We start from the raw sequence: 26,077 nt of genomic DNA, 5'->3' as shown, positions 1-26,077 counted from the left end.
ATGTCTATTTCACTCCATGAGATTGGCATCAGTACTAGTGCAGCCTCTAGCTCCAATGAGAGCAATGTTTGCCAAGAGCTACATTGGAAGCGTTTGAAGAAAAAGCCTAAGAATTTGAGGAATCAACAATGCGAGTTCACTGAATTGGATTCCATTAGTATTGATACTGCAATCTTTGAAGACGGTGCTGTTTGTTTTACAATGCCCTTGACAGAATTGGCACATCAGGTAAAAGTCACCTCCCAAATATTTCTCTAAACTTACCTCTTTTTTTCTCATTGGATATTAATTCTATTTTTTAATTATCCAGTAGGGTCTTGGGGACATCCCTAGTGATGTAGATGTATTTGAAAATTGTATCACAAGTTTGAACTCCCTCAATGTGGTGAAAAGTTCTCACCTCCCACTTGCTGAAGTTAATAGTCAAGTTGCAAATGAGATTCAACAAACAAAGTTAACGGTCCCTTTTTTCTGAAAAGGTTGAAACTTCTCAAAATATTATAACTACTAATATAGGGGTTGGAGCACATCAAATTAGATGTTCAGATGTCATCAAGGATATGATCCGCCCTTTGCCGGGGATTGCCTCGAATTTTGAACCACAAAAGACTATTTCAAACTTCAAATTATCTTACATTTCTGGAATGTGGTGTACCTTATGTGAGTGTATTACTCGATTCTCTGTTGAATCTTTGGAAAACCTCAAATAGTTTGAGGCAGCTGTTGCCTTGATTCTTAAAGGGCTTCGAAAAGTTAACATCATCAACCTTTCTCCTTTGGAGGTTCTGCTTGAAGATTTTTTTTAAGAAACATAAAGATTACGATGTCGTGAGGCTGTCCACTTCTAAAAATATAACACGGGATTCTCATCAAGAGTAGCTTTATGCTGCACAACAATGTCTTGATACCACAAATGAGGAGAGAATCAATATGGAAAAATAGTTGGAAGAGCTTCAAAAAGTCCTTACAAGACCTGAAAAAGAGCTAAAAGTGTGGACTTCAAAGAAGAAGAAAACCATCTCACTTATTGAGGATCATCAAAAAAGGCTTTCTGAAAATCAAGAGACTATCACTAATCGTGAAGATGAAGTTCATGCCATCGAGAAAATCATTCCCTTGTCGAAAAAGGAAATAAAAGGACTAGTTAAGCTAAAGAAGAATGTTGAGAAAAGTCGTCACCAAATCCTTAGCCATAAGCTTTTTTCTTAGTTTTTTTATCATGCATAAGGACATTCTCTTTAATTTTCTTGTTCTATTGTGTCTTTTTTGTCTTTTTTTTTCTGGAACATTGTTCTGATGTAGTGACAATCCTTCTTGAATGAATAAAAGTGTTGGTTTATCTTCTTCTCAAATATTTTCTTTTAATTCTCTATTTCAAATGCTTGTCGTGTAATTTGTAACTTACTCTACATGCCGAACAACTTTTCCCAAGATTTCAGCTCTGAGCTCTTATGTTTGAAATTCAGTAACTCGTAGTAGGAACATTCAAATAACGAGTGTGTCATTTTATTGGGAAGATAACTCACACAAATACAATATATGTGAAACTCATGAACGAAAGATTTCCAGGTTACTACGACTATTATTCCAAAGTTAGCTCGAATGCTGCCTTGATCGACCCTTCAGCTTTGAGCAACTTTGGGAAAAAATCAATAACTCGGCGTATGAGCCTCAAAATGATGCAATTCTTGCTCCATTGGAAGCATAACTCACATACGTACAAGATATGTAAAATCACGGCCAAAATCTTTCCAGATTAGTACAAATATATTTTCACAGTTAGCTCAAATTCTGCCTCACTCAACTCTTCAGCTTTGAGCAAATGTGGGAGAAAACCAATAACTCGACGTAGGAGCCTCAAAATGATACGATTCTTGTTCCATTGGAATAATAACTCATAGACTTACAACATTTTAAAAAATCACGGCTAAAAGCTTTCCAAATTAGTACATATATATTTTCAAAGTTAGTTCAAAATCATGAAACTATGAGATTCTTGTTTCATTGTGAGGAGCGCGTCTTTGGTGTGAAATCCAAAATTCGACATAAGAGTGATGAAACTATGAGCTTATTATTTCATTGTGATGAGTGCATTAAGAACAATACTATTTGTAGAAGTTACAATTAAATTCATTCCAAATTGATGAGAATAAAATTTTCAAGTTGACCATACGCCCAGAATGCCAATTCCTCAACTTTGTGCGCTTTTGACAAAAGTAACTTGTCTCTTGCGCTTGTAGTGTTCACATCATGATCTTTGCGGGTACACCATTCCAACATAAGTAGGGCTTTGATCAGAAGGGTATTCCGATTTGATGTTGTAGGTAAAGATGCCCCTAATTTTGAGTAACTTACTGAAGCATCAGTGAATTACAAAAAATTATCTCTACCGCAAACAAAAAACTCAAGTTGAATCGCAAGTCACTTGATCCAATACCAATGTAATTCATCAGCTCGATGTATGAGTCTCATTATTACGAGCTTCTTCTTTTGTTGCGGAGAGGGATCCAAGAACTTCAATGTGTGTAACAATGATGATCAATATCTTTATGAATTTTCGCAAATAGGCCTTTGAAATGCTCAGATCAACTCCAAAATATGATGATTTTTTTTATCTTTGAGAGGCCGTGACAGAAAATTCTTAACTTAGCATAGAAACCTCTAAATCACGACTCTAGTTTTCCGTTGCGAAGTAGACTCCAAGAACTGCAATATATGTGAAAATCATGGTCAAAATCTTTGCAAATTTTCACAAATGCATATTTGAGTCAGCTAAGATGCCTTGCTTAACTTCTTCTTTGCTCATACGCATTTGAATTCACGTGCTAGCTACATAATTTTAAAGAGCTAGTGTGATGATCACACAATGCCACCAAACCCTCCCTTTTTTTACTCATGTAATTGAGCTTAGAGTGATTACTCCAAGAACCTACGTACCTCGGTGAAGAGGATCAAGTCATAGCGTAGTTCAAGATGATGAGTTTTATTATTATATTTTTGGGCCGTACACAATTTATACTTTTACGGGCCAGGAGTAACATGTTGTTTATGCTCATACCTTAAAGAGCATAGGCAACCTTCATGGGAAGTATTGCTTCAGAAACTTGGCATTGATTAGACCAATTCTTACACCGTCTTGGTCTATAATTTTATAAGCGCCACTTAAAGATGCTTCCTTCACAACATACGACTTATCCCATTTTGATGTAAACTTGTCACCGATGTGTTTGTTGAGGATTATGGGTCTCCGAACTGCTAAGATAAAGTCTCCCACTTGAAATGATCGAGGTCGACCTTCTTGTTAAATGCTCTCGCAAGTCGAGCTTGATAACACTCCAAACTTTGTTGTGCTTCCAATCTCTTCTCATCCAATGCTTCCAACTCTGTTAGACGAAGTTGAGCATTACTTTCAGTTGTAAGTCCCTCTTGGATTGCTATTCGCAATGATGGAATTTTCTTCTCCAATGGAAGGATTGCTTCCACACCATACACCAATGAAAACGGAGTCTCTTGCGTAGCCGTTATACAGGTTGTATGATATGCCCACAAAGCTTCACCAATTCTCTCATGCCAGTCCCTTTTATTCTTTGAAACTACTTTCTTCAATAGGTTACCAAGTGTCTTGTTAAAAGCTTTAGCAAGACCATTGGCAAGCGCATTGTACATTGAAGAATTATGTTGCTTAAAACTGAACTTCTCGCACAAACTACTCATGAGTTTATTGTTGAAGGGTATTCCATTATCAGTAACTATACATCTTGGTATGCCATATCTAAAAATTATGTTTGATTGATAAAATCAACAACATTTTCCTTCTTCACCTCTTTTAATGGCACAACTTCCGCCCATCTAGAGAAATAGTCAAAGGCAGCCAATATATACATTTGTCCTTTTGACGACTTTGGAAGAGGTCCAACAACATCAAGTCCCCATGAATTGAAAGGCCATGAGGCTATAGTTGGATTCAGAGCCTTTGGAGATTGATGAATGTAATTAGCATGGAATTGACATGCTTGACACTTTTGGCATGCTCTAAGCAATCCATTACCATTGTTGGCCAATAGTAGCACATCCTCTTGATGAGAAAATGAAGTTTAGGCCCTGATTGATGTGCTTCACATGTGCCAGAATGTGCCTCCTCCATTGTTTGTTGAGCTACTTCTTTGTCAAGACACTGCAAGAATAGTCCCTCATAAGAACGACAAAATAGTATTCCCCCGTGAAAGATGAATCGTGGTGCCCTTCTCTTAATGTCTGCTCTTACTCGTGGATCCTCAGGCAACCTTCCATGTTCAAGATACTCAATCAGTGATTTTCTCCAATCTTCTTTTTCAACCACTCAAACAGTTATATGGTGGCTTTCATTGATTTGAAGATCGAGACAACCAGGAATAACCCATCAATGACATATGCGCATCTTTGTTGTCTCATTTTATCTGAGTGCCATTGTTGTGGCCAAGTTAGCCAAAACATCCGCCATGCGATTTTCTTCTCTTGGGACGTGATTCAAGAACACTTGATCAAACATTTCAAGTAAGAAAGTAGCATATTGGTTATATGAAAAAAGATCTTCCTTCTTTACCTCTTAATTCCCCAAGAGGTGATTGATGATCAATTGAGAGTCACTGTAGATATCCAATTGAGAGATCTTCATATCTGATGCCATTTCAAGTCCCACAATCAAAGTTTGGTACTGTACGGCGTTGTTGGAACATGTTTCACCTAGAACAAATGAAAATGGTAAGATTAGTCGTTCCGGAGATATCGACACGACTCCTGCCCCTACACCATCTCGACGTGCAGATCCATCAAACAATATTGTCCATGCTGACATTTCTTCAGTAAACATGCATCTTCATCAAGAAACTCATCTGAAGTTTCCCATTTTCCTAGAAGAGGGTGATCAACAAGGACATTAACAAGTGCTTGCCCCTTCACAACCTTTTGAGGTGTGTATATGATTTCATATTGATTAAACAATATCGACCATTTTGCTAGACGTCCTGAGAAAACTGGTTGAGTCATTACAAACTACATGAGATCAACCCGAGAAATTAGCTTGATAGTGTACACTTCAAAATAATGCCTCAATTTTTTTATCGCATAAAGCAATGCTAAGCACATCTTCTCAATGGGCGTATAATTCAACTCAGCTCCGATCAAGGTCCAACTCAGATAGTACAGTGCTTGTTCCTTCTTCGCTTTATTCTTTTGAGCAAGAAGTTCCCCAAGTGATCGCTATTGTGATGCAATGTATAGTATCAATGGCTTTCCAGGAGTTGGTGCCCCTAATACAGGTGAATTCAAGAAGTATCTTTTGATGCTTTCAAAATCATCTTGACATGATTGGTCCCACCGAAAAGGAGCATCTTTCTTCATTAAATGGTTAAAGGGTTGACATCGTTTAGCCAGGTTAGAAATGAATCTCCGAATGACTGGCAAATTTCCTTGTAGACTACGAAGGTCTCTCAAGTTCTTTGACTAGGCATTTTTTGAATGACATCAATCTTTGCGGGATAAACTTCAACTCCACGGTGACGCACAATGAAGCCAAAAAACTTTCTTGAGGTAACCCCAAATGCACATTTGAGTGGATACATCAAATTTCCTTAACCTTTAAAAAACAAATCGAAGGTCTTCAAGATGGTGTTCCCTTTGCTTCATCTTTACCACTAAGTCATCAACGTAACAGTCCATCCTCTTATGAAGCATGTCATTAAATATGTTTTATATTGCACGTTGATAGGTGGCACCGACATTATTTATACCAAAGGGCATCATTTTGTAACAATAAATCCTTTTTGGAGTTCAGAAGACAGTGTATTCTTCATCTTTTAGAGACATTATGATTTGATTAAATCCAGAAGACAAATCCATAAATGACATAGCTTCATTCCCAGTTGTAGCATCAACCATGAGCTCAATGATTGGCAAAGGGAAGTCATCTTTTTGACATGCCTTGTTCAATACTTGAAAATCAACGCAGACATGTATTTGACCATTTTTCTTTTTAACAGGTACAATATTTGAGATCCATAATGGGTACCTCACTTCTCGAATAAATCCAGCTTCGATGAGCTTGTTGACCTCCACTTCAATTTGTGTTACCAACTCAGGACGAAACACTCGTTGTGACTGCTTTATAGGACGTGTTCCATTTTTTATCCCTAAATAATGAATAGCTATCCTGGGACTAATGCCCGACATTTCTCTGTACGACCAAGCAAAAACGTCTTTGTACTAAACCAATAACTTGAAGTATTTTTGATGAGTCCAAGATTTGGACTCATTTAGGGCTTTATTTGGATAGGTTTAGTGTCCTCAAATGCTTATTTTGTGCCAATAACTAATGTAAAACACTTGATTTCCAGGTATTTGGATTGAGGAACAAAGCATGGACACTAACTTGTAAAAAGGAATGAAGCGAGCTTTGTTAGAAGAAAAGAGAGCTTGGTGATTGCCAAGTCCATTTGGCGAGTCACCGAATGGCCATTACCTCGCCTAAAATACCAGTGTGCCAAGCCCTAAAGGAGAAAATCAAGTTGGCGAGAGAAAGAAGTAGTCGGCGGATCCCCGAGAGGTTCCGCGATGCAGTGTTAGATCGACCAAAGTTTCAAACCTTGAGGATACTGAAGACCAAAGCAAGAAGACGATGAAGTGGGTCAAAGTGTGGATTGCCGAGCCCGACTTACTGCGCCGAATGGTCCTTCGCAACATATTTTTGGCAACTATAGATACGATTTTGAACATTAAGTTTAGTATCTATCTTTCAGTATCTTTTTCTCAGTTTTTATCATTATCAAGTATCTTATTTTTGAACTCTGAGTTGTGGAGACATTTTTCCTTAGCTTTGAAGATTTCTATTTTTGAGAAATTGGAAGTGGGTCTTTGAGATTCTTCAATTTGGACATTTGTAAAGACGAAATTAATCTTACCCAATTGATGGAAACACAATTTGGTAACGATTTTTATCTTTTTATGATGTCTAGCTAAAACCCCAATTCTTGGGGTGTGATTATGGGCTGATTTAGCTTATGTGTATTGCTAATTGTTAGTTTAAATGTTGTTTAGAAGTGATTTCAATCAGTAATTGTGGTTCAATTTAAAGAATTGTAGTTGCAAATGCAGTTCTACCTTTGTGTTTTTGGCTTGCTTGAAATAGAGGTTTTAAAACCAAGATTACTGAATTGATAGTCTATGGGTATTGGGTTGTCATGGGTTCAGCTCGAGAGAGTTAATCCTAAACCCTTTTTCACATTTAGCTTGAGAGAGTGAATGGACTAAAGCATAGGATGTTCTTATTTGCATGTTTGTTGGTGTTCGAGAGAAACCAACTTGATTCGGGGTAAATTGTTTGAGAGAAAGTTTATCCCCTCTAAAGTCTAGCTTATAACTAATTTACAGCTATTTACTAATAGTTACAATTACCTATTTGTCTACCTTAGCATGTAATACAATAACATCCCAAAAACCCGTCTCATTATTGTCTTATTCATATTGTTTTGTTGTTGTTGTAGCTGTAAGTTAAAACCAAAACCCTCTTATTTGACATTCATGTCACCCCCTTAATTTGTATTATGCTTTTATTCGTAAATGTCTATTCCTATGATTGACTTGAGCATATTCATACTTTTCTATTGAAACTTAAACATGTACCACTCCCTGTGGGATTCGACCTCAACTCATTTAGTTGGGTGATATACTGACTAACGATCGTTGACTCTTAAAACTGTATTAAGTGTCTTTGATAGCGTTATTCGATCAAAATGGCGCCGCTGTCGGGGAGTGGTGTTGGTTAAGGTTCTTTGGTTAAGTAGAATTTTGTTCTCGTTAGTTATAGTTGAATCTACTTACTTTCAATTTTGGTTTTCATGTTGCTTGTTTAGAGAAGAATAAAAGAGCATGTCTTGTAGCAATGGTGACCAAATGGACCACTCTCCTTTGAAAATGATGATTCATAGGGATAATATCCTAAGTTTCAGGCAAATGGAGGGTGAGTCAATCCATAGTTGTGGATGAGATTTAAGTCACTATTGCTACAATTCCTAACTCATGGAATCTCATATAACATGCTACTGAACTGCTTCTATAGAGGTCTTGGTCAGGTGAACAGAAAAGTGGCAAACCAAATTTCTCTAGGTGGTCTCACACGACTGCCCTATGCAATAACAGCCCAACTCCTTGGTCATATGGTTAAGACCAACAAAGAGACTAAGAAGGACCAAATTTTGGCCACACTACTAACTCAGCTGAATCTCGTAGACAAAAAGATTATGAAATTGGAAGTACCGGACAAAAAGAAAGACTGGTACATTCCCCCTCACGAGCGGATGAAGTCCAAAGAGCACGAGGGTGGACAAATAGAAGATACACTCTCACTCATTCTCCACAAAGTTGAAGAACACGACAAAATGTTCAATGAGATAAAAGAGAATCTATCACTGCTAAATCAGATGACTGCTTCCCATTCAATATCTATTGAGTTGCTGGAGACCCAAATGGGTTATGTTTTATCTCGTCTCTACCCCACAAATCAAGATTGAGTGTGGAATTGTGTCGTGCCACGATGTTAACTAAGGCACTTCTTGGGAGGCAACCCAAGTTTTATTGCTTTTGTTTTGTTTTAGAAATAAGCGTGTGTTGATTTTTCAGGTTGAAGTGTAGGATGTGTTTGAAAAGTGCAGATTGGCGAGTTAAATGTCGAGTCCACGACTCACCGAGTAGGTTTGTGAGCCTGACTTGGACCACCGTTGGACTCTAGAAATTCTAGGGTTGGAGTCTGTAAAACTCGGCGAGCCCAGGAGCAAATTGGCGTGTCACCGAACAGATTGGCGATCACGACTTTGTCCGCCGTTTGGACCCCAATTTAACTGGAGGTCCTGTAAAACTCAGCGAGGTAAGTACCCACTCGGCGTGTCACCGAGTGGGTCGGTAATCAAGACTAATGTCATCGAATGGGCGAGAACTGGACGATTTTTAAAGGCCAAAAATTCAAAAGTTCAAAATCTTTCACAGTCCCTCACTTTTCAATTTTCCAAACTCACACCCGAAATAGTTTTTCCAATATTTTTGTGTTTTTATCGTGTATTAGTCGTCGATTGTGTGTTTGGAGTTGGATATCGTTGCCGCCTAGCTTTACAACTTTTCTATTTGGTATTAAAGGTTGGTTTTCCGAACCCTGAACTTGTAATTAGTAATTTTTACTCATTTACAGTTGTTCTTATCTTAGTGATGTGTGGTGGGCCTCTCTGATCGTAATTGTATGCTTGACTTCCTGTTTTAATTCGAATATTTTGCCTATATTGTCTATATTGTTGATTTCTCAATATTTTGTGCCTTAAAATTGATTAAAATTGTTGGGTTGTGCTAATTTGTTGTTGGGTCTAGTCGGGTGAAGTCTAAGTAACCTGCATTTGTGCCAAATGACGTAATTTTACCAATCATGGAGCGGTTGACGTCATTCTTAAGGGCAAAAGTCGTCAAATGTCCAAATTTGGCCAAATCGGGAGAAGTACAAATTGAAGGACTGCATTTTTTGATTTTGTTTTCGGGGGCTGCGAGGTTGAATTTTGGAAGTTGGGTTGAAAGTAGGCACGGTGGGTCGTTTGGCTAGTTGGGTCGAGCTCGTCGAACCACTCGGCGGTTCGTCGAATCCCCCTTTATCGCCTTTATTTTCATGCTAAATGTGAGTTTTGGTTTTGTATGTTTTGGCAAGAAGCCTAAGTTTGCCGAGTGCACACGCCGACTCGCCAAAAGTCCTTCTTGATCTCTCTTTCTGCTCCCCTAACCCCTAAAATGCACTGTAACTTTCGGCGGGCCAGTCCTTGCTCGCCGAATGCGGTCAGCGATTTGCCGAAAGGCCCATCCCATTGCTGACATGCTAGTTTTGTTGGAAGTTTTTGAGCCAATCCTTTCGGCCAACCCGATCTGACTCGCCAAAGTGATTCGACGACTCGCCGACCGGTTCGGTGAGTTTGTCTGCAACTAGTTTCTGCAAAATTATTTGAACCATTTCTAACTCTTTTTGATATTTTTGTAGATACGGCTAGAACCAACCTTGACATTCCACATCGTAAACGAACACGGGGAGTGGTTATAAAAGAAAGAGGATCCAACCCTCCTAAAAAGGGAAGAACAGAGCCTTCAAAGAGAGGCAAGGGAAAAGGCAAGAGGCTAGCATCTGAGGTTTCGGTGAACAACTCTGGCAGCGAGGGAGAGGCCTTTAACTCCCAAACTGTAGTATCTGAGCCGGAGGATGACTAGCCATTACAGTCCCGGAGAGCAGAGATCCGTACTAGATCTCATCCTGACTCAGCTAGAGCCCTTGTAGCCTCCTCTCCAGCAGATACAATGCCAACTCCATCACCTCATGTGGCTCTAGTACCACTTGTGGTTCCTCCTCCCCGACTGCTTAATAGATTGAAAGCCGATGGGTTGCAGACAATTTTAGAGGAGAAACTTCTATCCATTGAGGGCCTAGAGGGTATATACTCCAGTGTGAGGGAGATACTCTAATGGCATATATTTCATATCTTCACCAGGACTTGAGGCCCATATATCCCCACATGGGTCCATGAGTTCTAATCTGCATATAATGATTTGGTTCCTCATGGGAAGAAAAAGGCTAGTGCCTTCAGACCGGTGAAGTTGGTAATGGTCCGAGGTAAAGAAGTCGGGTGTTGCAGCGATCTCATAAACGCTGCCCTTGAGAGAGCCACAGGGTTCGAGCATGACTATGAGGGCTTGGTGACAGCTCAGTCCTTGGATGATTTGCCCCACTTATTTCTGACACCACCCCAAGGTGGATTGAGGCGACAGTCTAGATAGAGAAGAAGGATTTGAATGTAGCTGCACAATATTGGTTCAGATTCATCAACAACTCTATCATGCCTTCCCAAAACAAATCCATCATCCGTCATGCCAAGGCATCCTGTTTAGGATCGATCTTAGCAAAGAGGCGGCTCAACTTGGGGCTTATTATTGAGCAGGAGATGGCCATGAGGGCCAAACAGAGATAAACTTCTCTTCCATTCCCGGTGTTGATCATAGAGTTGTGCCGGAGTGCTGGAGTCCCTCGAGTTGCGACTAGAGATATTGAGGTTACCCCTTCATCCTCTACTAACACCTGGCATATTGAGGTCGAGTACACTCGGGAAGAGACCGATAGAATGAGAGCAGCTCCGGTGGATACATCCATTGATATTGACGTAGAGACGATTCATGCAGAGGCATTTGTGCCTGCTCCGGCCTTCGAGCCTTAAGGTACATGCGCTCCCACTTCTTCCTCCTAGGCTTTTGGTACTTCTACTTCTTCCCAGCCCACCAAGATTACTCAAGATATGATCCTGAAGATGGGGCACCTATCGCATTCAACTGATGTAAGGGCTACCCACCTAGAGGCATCAATTCGATGGATGATTGAGAGTTCCATCCTTGCTGCACTGACCCCCTCTGGACTTCTTTTGATGATTTGATTACGAGGGTCATGACTTGTGAGCGTTAATAGGAGGAGTCTTCTGAGGTGACGACTTTGAAAGCCGAGGTTGCAGATCTGAGGAAGGATGTGGACTACCTAAAGTCCACTGAATTCACTTCATTATTGGAGGCAGCAGATGATGTGGATGCCCAGCCCAATTCTGAGATTCCTCCGGCCACCACCGGAGATGTACATCAGGATGACATAGCTGCTGATGAGTCAGAGGCAGAGACCAACGATAAGCAAATAGCTGTGCGGGATGCTGAGGTTTATGATGATATGGCTGACCTTGATGATGCGATGTTTGAGACTGCGCACCAGACTTCTTTGAGAGACACTACCATGGGTGGGTCCAGTGGAGCCGGTACTTCTAAGGTGACTCCGGGCACTGAGGCCCAAGATAAGAGTGTTGCAACGGGCACTGATGCCCTGACAAATGGAGTGACTGTGTAGACAGGATCCCTCTTTACCTCCCTCAGTGTCTTCTTTTATTGATTTTTGGATGTTTTTATTGCATTTGAGGACAAATTGCTTTTTGTTTGTGGTGGGGTGAGGTATTTCCATACCTACCTCCTGTGTTGATGATATTTTCTTTATATATTATGTTTTGACACTATTTTTGTGGATGCTTGACTTTGTGGCTCCTTATTTTGAATGTAAATAATTTTTGGACCCTTCCAAAATTTTTTGCCACCTCTTGTGTATTTAATTGTGGCTGTTCTTGTGAAAATTTAAGTGTCGGTTGTGTTAAATATGGATGACTTGAATAGTGTTCTCAATCGAACAAATATGAATGTGTGGCTACGATGAGGCCAAATGAAGTTGCATATGCAATATGTGAACTCTTTGCATCTCTTGTGATGAACATTGAACACTAGCGAAAGTGTGGAGTCTTGTTTGACATTGGTGTCAATGCCTTGTGTGATGAGCTTATCGTGAACCATGTGTGATGACACCTAAAATTTGCCCCGTTGGTCCGGTTGACCAAGCGATGTGAGATCTTGAAATGATCTTAGGCAACAATTTTAAAGAGTGAAACAATTTTACATTATACCTCTTTCGTGGCCTACCTTGTGAGTGTGTGATATTTGCTTGAACACCCTTTGAGCATTATCCTTTTCTTGGAAGAAACTTGATGAAATTGTGACCTTTTTTTATCCCTTCACCCTTAATCCTCATGAGATTTGGTTTGTTTGAATAACCAACTTAGGCCAAAAGCCTAAGTTGGGGGTGTGGTGAAAAGAGAAGGTAAATCAAGAAATGTGAAGGAATTCCCCTCTACCCATGGTTTTGAAAAAGATGGAACCCCTCCATACAAAAAAAATAAAAGAAGAAGGAAAAAGAAAAGGAATGAAAAAATTTTGAAATAAAGTTGCAAAAGGAAATGGGGTGTCCAAAGTTTCATGGAAAATGAATAATGGGGTGAATTTTGAGCATGAATGAGAATGAAGAAGAAAAGGAAAGGAAGTGTTGTTCACACCACATTTCATGGGGGATAGCAGCCACTGACCTAAATGATCATACCTTTACACTCAGCCCCGTTACAAGCCTTGAAAAGACCTTTTTGATCTTGAGTGAGCTGAAACAAAGGTTAATTGGAAAATAAGGGCAAGGCTATGGGTGAAGTCATGCATGTGTTCATCTCTGTGAGTGTGAGAGTTGTTGTGATTCCGGAGCTATAAATTGTTGAATCGTTGTATGAATATGGGATCATTCTTTGTGTGAGGGAATTTGAGCACCTTTGTTGAGCTTGAACTTGCATTTGAAGCAAGTATTGTGAACTTGATAATGTTTGATAATAGTGAGTCACAACTTGAATCTTTGAGTGCAAAATTGATCCTTTCATGAGTAAATTGAGTCTTGTTGTGTGCATTCATGATTGAGTCTTGTGTAGCACTGTTTTAGACATATTTTTTGAACTACTGAACTTGAGTTTTACTTGAGGACAAGCAAAAGTTTAAGTTTGAGGTGTTGATGAGTCCAATATTTGGACTCATTTAGGGCTTTATTTGGATAGGTTTAGTGTCCTCAAATGCTTATTTTGTGCCAATAAACGATGTAAAACCCTTGATTTCCAGGTATTTGGATTGAGGAACAAAGCATGGACACAAACTTGCAAATAGGAACGAAGCGAGCTAAAAGAAGGAAGAAAAAAGAGCATGGTGATCGCCAAGTCCATTTGGCGAGTCAAAGAATGGCCATTACCTCGCCTAAAATTCCAGTGTGCCAACCCCTGAAGGAGAAAATGAAGTTTGTGAGAGAAAGAAGTTATCGGCGGATCACCGAGTGGTTCCACGATGCAGTTTTAGATTGCCAAAAGTTGTAGACCATGAGGATGCTTAAGACCAAATCAAGAGGCGATAAAGTGGGTGAAAGGGCGGATTGCCGAGCTGATCAGCGAGATGGACTTACTGCGCAGAATGGTCCTTCGCAGCATATTTTTGGCGACTATAAATATGTTTTTGAACATTAAGTTTAGTATCTATCTTTCAGTATCTTTTTCTCAGTTATTATCATTATCAAGTATCTTATTTTTGAACTCTAAGTTTTGGAGACATTTTTCCTTAGCTTTGAAGATTTTCATTTTTGAGAAATTGGAAGTGGGCCTTTGAGATTCTTCAATTTGGACCTTTGTAAAGACGAAATTAATCTTACCCAGTTGATGGAAACACAATTTAGTAACGATTTTTATCTTTTTATGATGTCTAGATAAAACCCCAATTTTTGGGGTGTGATTATGTGTTTATGGGCTAATTTAGCTTGTGCGTATTGCTAATTGTTAGTTTAAATGTTGTTTAGAAGTTATTTCAATCAGTAATTGTGGTTCAATTTAAAGCATTGTAGTTGCAAATGCAGTTCTATCTTCGTATTTTTGGCTTGCTCAAGAGAGAGGTTTTAAAACCAAGATTACTGAATTGATGGTTTGTGGGTATTGGGTTGTCATGGGTTCAGCTCGAGAGAGTGAATCCTAAACCCTTTTCTACATATTCAGCTCGAGAGAGTGAATGGACTAAAGTATAGGTTGTTCTTATTTGCATGCTTGTTGATGTTCAAGAGAAACCAACTTGATTCGGGATAAATTGTTCAAGAGAAAGTTTATCCTCTCTAAAGTCTAGCTTATTCACTAATTTACAGCTATTTACTAACAGTTGCAATTACCTATTTTTCTACCTTAGCCTATAATCCAATCACATCCTAAGAATCCGTCTCATTATTGTCTTATTCGTATTGTTTTGCTATTGTTGTAGTTGATAGTTAAAACCAAAACCCCCTTATTTGACATTAGTGTCACCACCTTAATTTGTATTATGCTTTTAGTCGTAAATGTCTATTCCTATGATTGACTTGAGAATATTCGTAATTTTCTATTGAATCTTAAACATGTACCATTCCATGTGGGATTCGACCCCAACTCATTTAGTTGGGTTATATACTGACTAACGATCGTTGACTCTTAGAACTGGATTAAGTGTCTTTGATAGCGTTATTCGATCAATTTCCTCTCTTCTTCTGGTGTAAGAAGTGCACTAACTAAGGTTGGGTGTGGATCTTCCAGAGTGCCTAGATTTAGTTCCTTGAGGCCGTCTATGGTTGATTGTACGCCATCCTCCAGTTGAGGGGGAGCCTCTTGGACATCATCATATGTATCATGTGGACCTTCTTCCACTGTTATGTGATAGGATGATTGTATTAAGTTTGAATCTTCTCTCTGACTTCCTACGAAGATTGTGATGGCTTCATCTTCCTCCTTCTTAGTTTCTCCATTAAAATGGTTGGTGACAATAATTGTGGTTCTTTTTCTTTTCAATGATTCATCGGTGGTAATTGACAATATAACCTTTCTCTTCATACGTGATGGGAAAACACTATGGATCTTTTTGTCATCGGTTACATCACAAAAATCTTGATTTTCATGCTCCAACAGCCTCCTTTCTGATAATGACTTTCTGTTTGTTCCCAAGCGATGAAATACAGAAGTCTTTGAGGTGGTGGCATATCTGTCCACTTGTTTAGAGAATTCCCTTTCATTCTTATGGCCCAATCTTTCAAATGCAGAGAAACGGGGTGTCAATCTTCAAATGCATTTAAACATCGAAGTCTGTCGTGGTACCCTCCTTATATTCCTTTGTTTTTCTATAGAGGTGTGGTGGGATGAAGTTATTTCCTTCCCCTTCTTAGATGAAATCCGAAGAGGCTCTGGCAAGCTAAATCCTAACCCAAGTCTAGGAGTGGCGACATAATATCCTTTCTTTCTAAACTACATTTGAGACTTTGTAAGCCATGCATCTTTTCACCAGTGACTTCATCCCTGAGTTCTCTTAACGTTGTTGGATTTGAGAAGTTGTAACCTGATTTTTCAAATAATGTGAGGACCTTTTCATCAAAGTTCCCTTATATCTTACCAACTTGGGTATTGTCTTTGGAGGGCTCCAAAGTGATAGAGGGGACTTGTGTAGCTAGGACAATCATTTTCTCCTTCAAATCTTGGAATGTTGTGTGACTGGATTCCTTCCTCGGTGGGTGAACTTGTTGAGTACATTCCTATAGCAGTAGTTGTCCTTTTTTTCGACGCTTACGTGTAATGTAGAGAAAAATTGGTTGCTCATCATCAATATTGTTCTGCATGTCTCCTTTAGATGGTGAAAGCTTAATGGAAACCTGTTTCGTTCTCTTCTTAGACATATTGATAGCAGCCCATTGAATTTTACTATCTTCGAGGTCAATTGAGTCGACTTTTGATGTTCCTCCATATTTGATCTTTCAGAATCTAAATAGAATATTTCATCTCCAAAATTTGACTCCGTCTCAGTGAAAGGATTGATGTCTGCATCAATTTTGACTACTTTACTATCCTTCATATAGTTCATGCATTGATGCAAAGTAGATGGCACCACTCCATTTTCATGAACCCAAAGACGTCCGAGCAACAAGTTGTATGATGTTTTGGCATCTATGACATGAATCAAAGTGTTTGATTTCACGCCACAAATGGAAAATCCTACACGAATCTTCCCTATGGATCATTTTCCTCCTTGATTGAAACCTTGGATCGTTAGGTTACTTTTGGACAATTCATCAATAGAGACCCCGAGGTTTTTCAAAACAACTTTTGGCATAATATTAACTTTTGAACCACCATCGCTTAGAATGCAATTGAGATGTTGTTCTCGAATAGATCCTACAACAAACAAGGGTCTATTATGTATCTTAGACCCTAAAAATAAGTCATTATCTGTGAAGGCAATTGTAGCACAACATGGGTAACTTTTTCACTACCTTGATGTTCTTGAGTTATTGGTGCGTTATGCTCGCCTTTACTTTCCTTTGTTTCGTCTTTGCTGAAAATAACATGTGTTGCACCAATTTGACTACCACAAAAGAATTTTTCAGGAAATAACTCATCCAACGTAATGGGCCTTCGAACCTTTTGTGATAAAGAAACACTAATTTTTTGTCTAGCACAAGGCTTGACGCTTTTTAATGGTTGTAGTTGTTTCACATCACTCATTGATCTTGTGTTGGAAGTCGTATCCTAAGAACTGCTTGATGTCTCTGCTTCTTATGAGTAACAAAAGTCCAACCATCAGCTTCATTTTCTTTGTAGTTGTCTATCTCTAGTGAACCTTCAAGAATTTTCCTTGGAAAATCAACTTCAATAGGTGTTAAACTTCCAAATTGAAAGAAAGTGGTATTTGGCATAGATTGGGACCTTGAGTACTTCATTTGACTTGGTGCTACACTAGCATGATTTGCCTCTGCTGTTTCATCCTGGTCAATGATGATTTTTCCTTCACTTACTGACATCATGATTTTCTCCTTCAAGATAAAGCATTAACTTGACGGGTGACCAAGGAAGCGATGGAAGTTGCAATATCTAGGACCACCAATCTTATTGATCTCTTCGGGTCTTTTCGATTCAGGAAGATCAATAACTTTCTTAGCAATTCATCAAGAATCATAGGTACATTTGAATCTGGAAATGGGTAGACTTTTGCCTCTAACTCCTTCAAGGTTGGACGTCACCTCTCCTCCTTTGGATATTGACTCGGGGCTTCCTCTCCTTTTAGTTTATTCTTGGTGGTGAACTTTACAGAAGTTTATTTCACCGCCATAGATTCCTCAATTTGGATCTTTGAGGTCATACCTTTCTTGAATTCCTTCTTTTCTTTTGTCAGATCAGCAAAAGGAGATGCCTTCCCATGACTTGCGATGCTCAACTCCATGTCATGCTCTCGTGTAGCAAGTTCCTCAAAAGTTCATGATTTGATTCCTTGTAGTATGTATAGAAGTCTCCAATGCATACATTGAATGCACATTTCCACAAGAGATATTTCAAAAAGATGATCTTTGTAGTCTAGACTCAATGATCTCCAACGATTGATGTAATCCACCACAAGCTCATCCTTTCTTTGCTTAATGTTGGTCAACTCTATCATGCTTATGGTTCAACGAGTACTGTATAAACGACTGAGGAATTCATTCTCGAGTTGCTCCAAACCATCAATGGACTCGTATTCCATGTCGATATACCGGTCGAATGCATTCTCTTTCAGCAAACAAACAAACTATTTTCCAAAAGGTCACCATATGTTCCAGCATTGCTACAAGTTTCAACAAAGTGGGCGATATGTTGCCTAGGGTTTCCCTTACCATCAAATTGTTGTAGATTTGGTGGTTGATAGTTTGTCGGCATTGATAGACAATCAATCCGTCTGGTATATGGCTTGGAGTAATATAAGGAACTTTATGGTGTTCCGCCATATTGAGCCCTGATAGTGTTTCTTATCATGTCTTGCAATTGTTGGACAAATAATGTTGCAACTGAAGCAAATTGTTTCTCATTTTGAATTTTTGACTTCGCTAGAGATTCTTCAACGTCCTTGTTTCGTTGATCAAAACTAGGTGGACAAGTGGGGACATGATTTCACTCTCCAGGTGTGAAAGCCTCCAACTTGTTCATAAGTTGAGCAATATGAAGATTTTTGTCATCAACAGATTTCTTCAAGGCCTCAATGGTTTGTGATATAACGTGAGTTTACGGTATCTTTGATGCATTTCACTTAGAGTTTGTGTGAGTCTTGGGCTGTTTTGTTATTAGATATAATGGTTTATATGTAATCTTTGTAGGAAATTGGTTCGGAAGAGGTTGAGAGAAAAAGGGACTGAAATAGCAGTAGCAACCGGCGAAGCCAACCACAGACTGTAGGTCCCGTGATAGGCCGTAGGTGAAGCAACGTAGGCGTGAGTTCAAGGAAGTCTGACTAAGTGTGGAACCACGGAGGCAAATGGTGCCCCGTAGAGTGACTGATGGACCGTCCCGCACAATCGTCATTTTGATCAGAAAGATTGAGTTCTAGTACTTTAACTACAGAGGTGACACACAGACTGTAGGTCTTGTCGTCTGTCAAATCCGCGTCCTGAACTAATTTTCCTTATTTTCCTTTCCTAGTTGGTTTAGGATTTAAATACTATAAATATTAGTTGTAATTTCTATTTTTGGGGAGTTAGATATTATTGGAAACTATTAGTTTTGGGTTTTTGGAATTATTTTGCAAACACTTTGGTAGAATTACGGAAGCTATTTTATGCAATTTGCACTTTGAATTTCAATTCTAGATTTCCGTATTCATCTACTTTGATTGTAAATTCATGATTCTTCCTGACAACAATATGAATTATGAATTCTCAAGCATGAGTAGCTAAATCCACAACTAGGGTTGTGGGAACCATGAGAAATTAACAACGTATAAGTAATAAATAAGTAATTCTTGAATAGTGTTTATGCATGTATTGTTAATCTTTTCATTTAAAAGTCTTTCTAGCGGTGCGCAGCGTTAGTAATCACCTCGTTCCTACTTGCCTTAATCAGTTGATGTGAGGGGGCATACCCAACTCAATTGATATGATGAATAATCTGAGTTAAAGGTAAGGGTTAGTAAAGCACACACCTGTAGATTTACCAAGTTGCGAGGGGAAAATTCCTACTTGGATTACCAATCACCTAGAGATACCGAACTTATCAACCTTGCATGTCAAACACTAGGATAGAGTTAATATCATTATGAATACTGCATTAAGAGCTTGTGGGGAACACATATACCCTAGTTTTCATCTTATATTGATATCTCAATCTGTGAATCTTGTTTACTTGTTACTTATTAAGTCAAATCAACAATATGTTACTTTTCTTGGAAATAGTTTGACTAAAAAGAGATAATTGTGAGTTAAGTTTAAGTCTAAACCATATTCCTTGTGGGAACGACCCTAACTTGAAAGTTAGGTTCTTTATTTGGCAACAACCGCTTATACTTTTTTCGAGAGGTGTAATTTGGGCGTATCAAATTTTGGCGCTGCTGCCGGGGAATACGACTTTTAGATTAAACTAACTTCATTATTGAACTTTAGTCAAGTATTTCCTAATTTTACATTTTTGTTTTGCTTTTGTTTTCCACATGTCTTATCTTTTGTGTATGCCAAGTACACAGAGTCGAGATGAATCCTTGACCCCCTACGATCCTGAATTGAGAACAACTTTGAGAAGAATGAATAATCTTGGGGTACACAATAATCCAATCGAAGAGGGTCAAGGAGATGGAGCTGATTTGCAACCTCCTGGAGCTGTTAATGTGTCTGCACAGGTTAAAGGTGGTCGTCTAATAAAAAATGCAGAGAGGGTGCAGAATCCGCCAACACCGAGTGTTCATGATAACTACAGGATTGACTATGACAAGGTCGGAATAACCGAGCCTATTGTTCTCCCTCTACTACCTACGGGACATTTATTTGTGGTGACCACCAGTCTTATGAAAATGCTTATAGTAAGATGGTTGTTTGTTGGGTTTGCTTCGGAAGATCCATATGCTCACATGACTTAATTGACTAGTGTCTGTAAGAGTAGTGTGGGAAGACCGAACTTGGATATGAAAATTAGCAGTTTCAGAGTATTCCCACTTTCGTTGACCGGTGATGTTGTTGTGTGATTTTCTGAGTTGCCATACAATTCAATATATACATGGAACCAACTGCACAAGGTGTTCATGGCGAAGTACTTTTCGGTGTCCAAGAAGCTGAATTACAAAGATAAAATGAATAATTTCATGGCACTACTTGGAGAGTCAATAAGCAGTTCATGGGATAGGTTCACCGGATTCATGAGGAGTGTTCCGAATCACCGCATAGATGATGAGTCACTTAAGGAGTACTTCTACAGAGGACAAGATGATAATGGGAAGGTCGTGTTAGATAATATTGCTGGAGGATCTTATGGTGAGTGCACTTTTGAGGAGATTGCCAAAAAAATTGAGAGGATCTCCCAGAACAATAAAGCATGGAGCACTAGGAAGGCAAATACTGGTAGAAGCATGTTTGTTGTCCAAACTGCACTAAGTCAATCCAATGATGATATTCGTAAAGAGATGGATCAAATGAGAACTGAAATCGGCTTGGTGTTAAAGCATGTGGGAGGAAGTGCAGAGAAATTGAATGGAGTAAATTATTTGACTAGAACTCCACCACCGCCAGTTAAGGAGTACTACTATAAGGAGGATGTGAATTTGGTGAATGATCAGACGGGGGGTTTCCGAACCAACGCCCTAGGTTACAACTCAAATAATTGGCACTGAGGTCAAGGAAACCAAGGTCAGAACTATGACAACTACAACAGTGAGGGAAACTATGTCCGGGATGGGAACTTCAATCGTGACAACAATTACAACCGGAACAACTACGGCAACATGAATGAGAGGGTTGGGCCTTATGTTCCACCTGGTAATAGAGAGGCTGATACTAGTATGACTCACATTGAAGATATGATGCAGAAGATGATGAAAAGGTTTGATGCGACAGATGAAACTATGAAAGAGATGTGTAATGATTTATCTGGGATTGGTCCCCCCATGTCGTCTGAGGTTAAAAGAGTGATAGAAAAAGGTGCAGATGAGATAGAGGTTACTAAAGATCTGAAAGATGATACAGAAAAGGAAGCTGAGGTGACCCAAAAAGTTGTTCCCACGCCTAGACCTCCACCTCCATTCCCACAAAGGTTGGTGAAAAAGACTAAAGAGGGAAAATATCGCAGGCTCATCGCTATGTTGAAGCAACTGTCCATTAATATTCCGTTGATGTAAGCTTTGGAATAGATGACTGGGTATGCGAAATTCATGAAAGACTTGGTGACCAAAAATAGGGCTGTCAGTTTTGAAAATGAAGAGAAGCTCCAACATTGTAGTGCTATTGCTACTAGGTCACTTGTGCGGAACAAAAAGGATCCTGGAGCTTTCACTATTCCTTTTACCATTGGGATAATACACTTTGCGAAAGCATTGTTTGATTCAGGTGCTAGCATTAATTTGATGCCATTGTCGATTTATAAGAATTTGGGTTTAGAAGCTGTAAAACCGATTGTTATGCGCTTACTTATGGCCGATAGAACTGTGAAGAGGCCCATTAGAGTGCTTCAAGATATCCTAGTGAAAGTGGAGTCATTCATCTTTCTGGTGGACTTTGTAATACTAGATTGTGAGGTTGATTTTGAGGTTCCCATCATCTTAGGGAGACAATTCTTTCTATTGGGCATGCGTTGGTCGTTATGGAGTGAGGGCAGATGAAGTTTTGATTAAACAATGAGGAGGTAACTTTTAACATCTATAGATCTATAAAGCATGAAAGTGATCTTAAGTCGGTATCAATGGTAAATCATACGTTGGAGCAAGAATCTGAAGTGTCCATTGAAGAGAGGCTAGGAGATGTGATAATTAATTTCGATAGTGATGGTATTGATGACTATGATGAGCTAGTTGCTGCACTTGATAGGTTTGAGTTTCATTTCAAGCCAAAACGGTTGGAATTAGACATGAAGAATTGAGACACACCACCTGCAAAACCATCTGTTGATGAGCCTCCAAAACTGGAACTTAAGGTTCTTCCATCCCACTTGCGGTACGTATTATTGTGACAAAATAAAACTTTGCATGTAATTATTGTTGCTGCCTTGAGTGAAGGACAAATAGAGGCCTTGGTATCGATACTGAAGTTGTTTAAAAGGGCTATTGGATGGACTATTGTGAACATTATTGGGATTCCTCCTGTCATTTTTCTCACAAAATTCAACTCATGCCGGACAACAAGCCAAGTATTGAGCATCAAAGGAGACTGAATCCCCCCACGCAAGAAGTTGTGAAAAAAAGAGATCATTAAGTGGTTAGATGTTGGAGTCATATATCCTATTACTCATAGTAGTTGGGTCTGCCCAGGCCAATGTGTGCCAAAGAAAGGAGGAATCGATGTGGTTCCCAATGCTAAAAATGAGCTTGTTCCAATGAGGCTGGTGACTGGTTGTAGAGTGTATTACCGCAAGTTAAATGCATGGACTGAGAGAGTCCCTTTTCCAATGTTGTTTATGGATCAAATCCTAGATCGTCTCGCTGGTAAGGGTGGGTATTGTTTTCTAGATGGGTAATCGGGCTACAATCAAATGTCCATAGCTCCGGAAGACCAAGAGAAGACCACCTTCACTTGTCCTTATGGGACTTTCACCTTCAAAAGGATGCCATTTGGGTTATGTAATGCTCCAACGACTTTTCAGCGTTGTATGATATCAATATTTTTAGATATGGTGGATGACACAATAAAGGTATTTATGGATGATTTCTCTATAGTAGGTGACTCGTTTGATGACTGTTTGACACATTTGGCTGAGGTACTAAAACGATGCGAAGAGTGCAATCTTGTGCTCAATTGGGAAAAGTGCCACTTTATGGTGAAAGAGGGTATAGTTCTGGGTCATCGAATTTCTCAGAAAGGTATTGAGGTTAATAAAGCTAAAGTTGAGGTAATAGAAAAACTTCCACCACCCATCTCTGTAAAAGGTGTTAGAAGTTTTCTTGGGCATGCATGTTTCTAGTGGAGGTTCATAAAAGATTTCTCTAAAATTGCACACCCATTGTGCAAGCTACTTAAAAAGGAGTGTAAGTTTGATTTTGATGATGCTTGTCTGAGATCATTTGGAGAGTTGAAGGAAAAGTTAATTTCAGCACCTATCATTATTTCACCGGAATGGGGACAACCATTTGAAGTGATGTGAGATCCAAGTGGGGTGGCGCTTGGCGTAGTATTGGGATAGAGGTGAGAGAAGATTCTTCATCCTATATATTATGCAAGTAAAGCCTTAAATGTTGCTCAAAAGAACTACACTGTGACTGCACATGAACTGCTTGCTGTGGTTTTTGCATTCGAAAAGTTTAGGTCTTATTTGCTTGGCACTAAGGTGATTGTGCATACTGACATTCAACATTGAGGTATCTTATTGCTAAGAAGGATGCAAAATCGAGGTTGATTAAATGGGTTCTTTTGTTGCAAAAGTTTGATTTTGAGGTAAAGGATAGAATTACTATTATTAAGATTACTGCGCTAAGAGCTTGTGGGGAACACATATACCCTTGTTTTCATCTTATATTGATATCTCAATCTGTGAATATTGTTTACTTGTTACTTATTAAGTCAAATCAACAATATGTTACTTTATTTACAAATCCCCCCTTTTGTTACTTTTCTCGGAAATAGTTTGACTAAAAAGAGATAATTTTAAGTTAAGTTCAAGTCTAAACCATATTCCTCATAGGATCGACCCTAACCTGAAAGTTAGGTTCTTTATTTGGCAATGACCGCTTATACTTCTTTCGGGAGGTGTAATTTGCGCGTAGTTATTCAAGGTGTTGCTAGAAAAGTATGGTGTTCATTACAATGTAGCCACTTCTTATCATCCGCGGTCTAGTGGGCAAGTTGAAGTGTCAAATAGAGAGATAAAGCAAATCCTTGCAAAGACTCTGAATGCAAACAAAATTGATTGGCCAAGAATGCTTGATAATACTCTATGGGCCTACCGCACCTCATTCAAGACTCCCATAGGTATGTCCCCCTACCAACTTGTATATGGGAAGTCATGTCATTTTTCTGTAGAGCTAAAGCACAAAGCGATGTGGGCGCTCAAGAAGTTAAATCTGGATTGGGGCGCCACATCAAGTCAAAGAATGAATGAGATGAATGAACTCGATTAGTTTCACCTAAAAGCATATGAAAGTTCAACCTTGTACAAGGAGAAGATGAAGAAGTATCATGATCATAAGATCGACAAACGTGAATTTGTTGCCAGTTATTTGGTGCTCTTATTTAATTCAAGGTTGCGCTTGTTTCCTGGCAAGCTCAAGTCCAAGTGGACCGGGCCATTCAAAGTAACTCAAGTATTTCCACATGGAGCGGTTGAACTCAAGAACAAGGAAGGAACGAGGTTCAAGGTGAACTGCAAGAGGATAAAGATCTACTTGGGTAAATCTGAGAGTGTCAATGAGGTGATAGAGGAATGGGGTCTTGGTGAATTCTGAGTAACCAAGGTGTATGCGTCGTGCCGCGACGTTAAATCAAGCGTGATAGGGAGGCAACCCAAGATGTATAATCTAGCCAACTATAGGAATTTAATTTTTGATATAGGGAGTTTTTGTTCAAATTCATAGTTTTCTAGATAGATTTGTATTAATTTTAAGTTTTTAGTGTTGGCTGGATAAGGGTAGAATAGGGTCTATGTATAAAAAAGTGTCCAGAAAATATACAAAGAGAGTCCTAATGGTTGTTGACGCCTAATTTTGGACCTCCACAATATAAATTAATTACCAAGCTTCTTAAATTCCAAACGATTTGAAATAATTAAAAGTTCAAAATATTTTTCAAGTTACTTTTAATTTATTTTATCATTTTTGTAATTTTTAAGTAATATATATGTTTTATATAATTTTGTATATAATTAGTATAGTTTTTGAATATTCTAAAACTGTCTCAAAAATGTTTTGTTAAATATTTGGTTAATTAGTTTAGTTATATAATAGTTTATATTTTTTAGTTATTTAGTTTATAATTAAGTTAATCATTTTATTTCGTTAAGAGTAAGAAGTTCGTTAATTAATTTATATTAATATGTCTTATTTAGTTACTAGCCGAACTTACCAAATGAATTCAATGTGACTACATTCCTAATTCACTGGCTAAATTTGTAATGCAATTGACCACTCAGTTCGGTTAAAATAGTAACTTACTAGCCAAATCCCTTAAACTCATTTGACCAAGAAATTGGACCCTTTGCTCAGTCCAAAACATTTCCAGCAGCCACCAACTCCCAAACCCTTTATTTTCCAATTTCCAATCGGCACAACAGTCGAAGCCCGCTCCCTCCGACCCGGCCCAATTTTTCCCATCAGTAAAGAACCCATAATCTTTAATTTACAGCAGTGCGTGAACGACCCCACCTCGTTCTTCTTATTCTTTCACGCGAAATTCTAGCGAGCTGTGAAACCAGTCGCGAACCAGTCCAGAAAAATGGCCCAGCAGGCTAAACCTTGCGCGTGCTTCTCCCTCATTCTCTCGTACGGAATCCAGGTGTCAAAATCTCCCATATCTTTCGTCCTTACTCTTCAAATCGGACGTCTCTCCTCAAGAATCCGTTGGTTTTGTACAAGTTTGGTACTAATTCTTAGTTGGTAGAGTTATATCTCAAGAGAGGTTTGAATTTCAAATTTTGGAATTTCATCATAAACCTCATCTGTTTTCCCCCAT

The 26,077-nt window shown here is 38.9% G+C and overlaps 1 protein-coding gene and 1 pseudogene across 1 annotated transcript; both read left to right on the top strand.

The window, feature by feature from the left end:
- LOC125875552 (uncharacterized) lies at positions 1-475 on the top strand (annotated as a pseudogene).
- A 21,140-nt stretch (positions 476-21,615) lies between these two features.
- LOC125877423 (uncharacterized) lies at positions 21,616-22,083 on the top strand. The gene has a single exon (XM_049558720.1). The coding sequence runs from the start codon at positions 21,616-21,618 to the stop codon at positions 22,081-22,083; it is 468 nt and encodes a 155-aa protein (XP_049414677.1).
- The last annotated feature ends 3,994 nt before the right edge of the window (positions 22,084-26,077 follow it).

This window comes from Solanum stenotomum, chromosome 9 (genome assembly GCF_019186545.1).
Source record: "Solanum stenotomum isolate F172 chromosome 9, ASM1918654v1, whole genome shotgun sequence".
NCBI lineage: Eukaryota > Viridiplantae > Streptophyta > Magnoliopsida > Solanales > Solanaceae > Solanum > Solanum stenotomum.
This window is presented reverse-complemented; position numbering and strand designations above follow the sequence as displayed.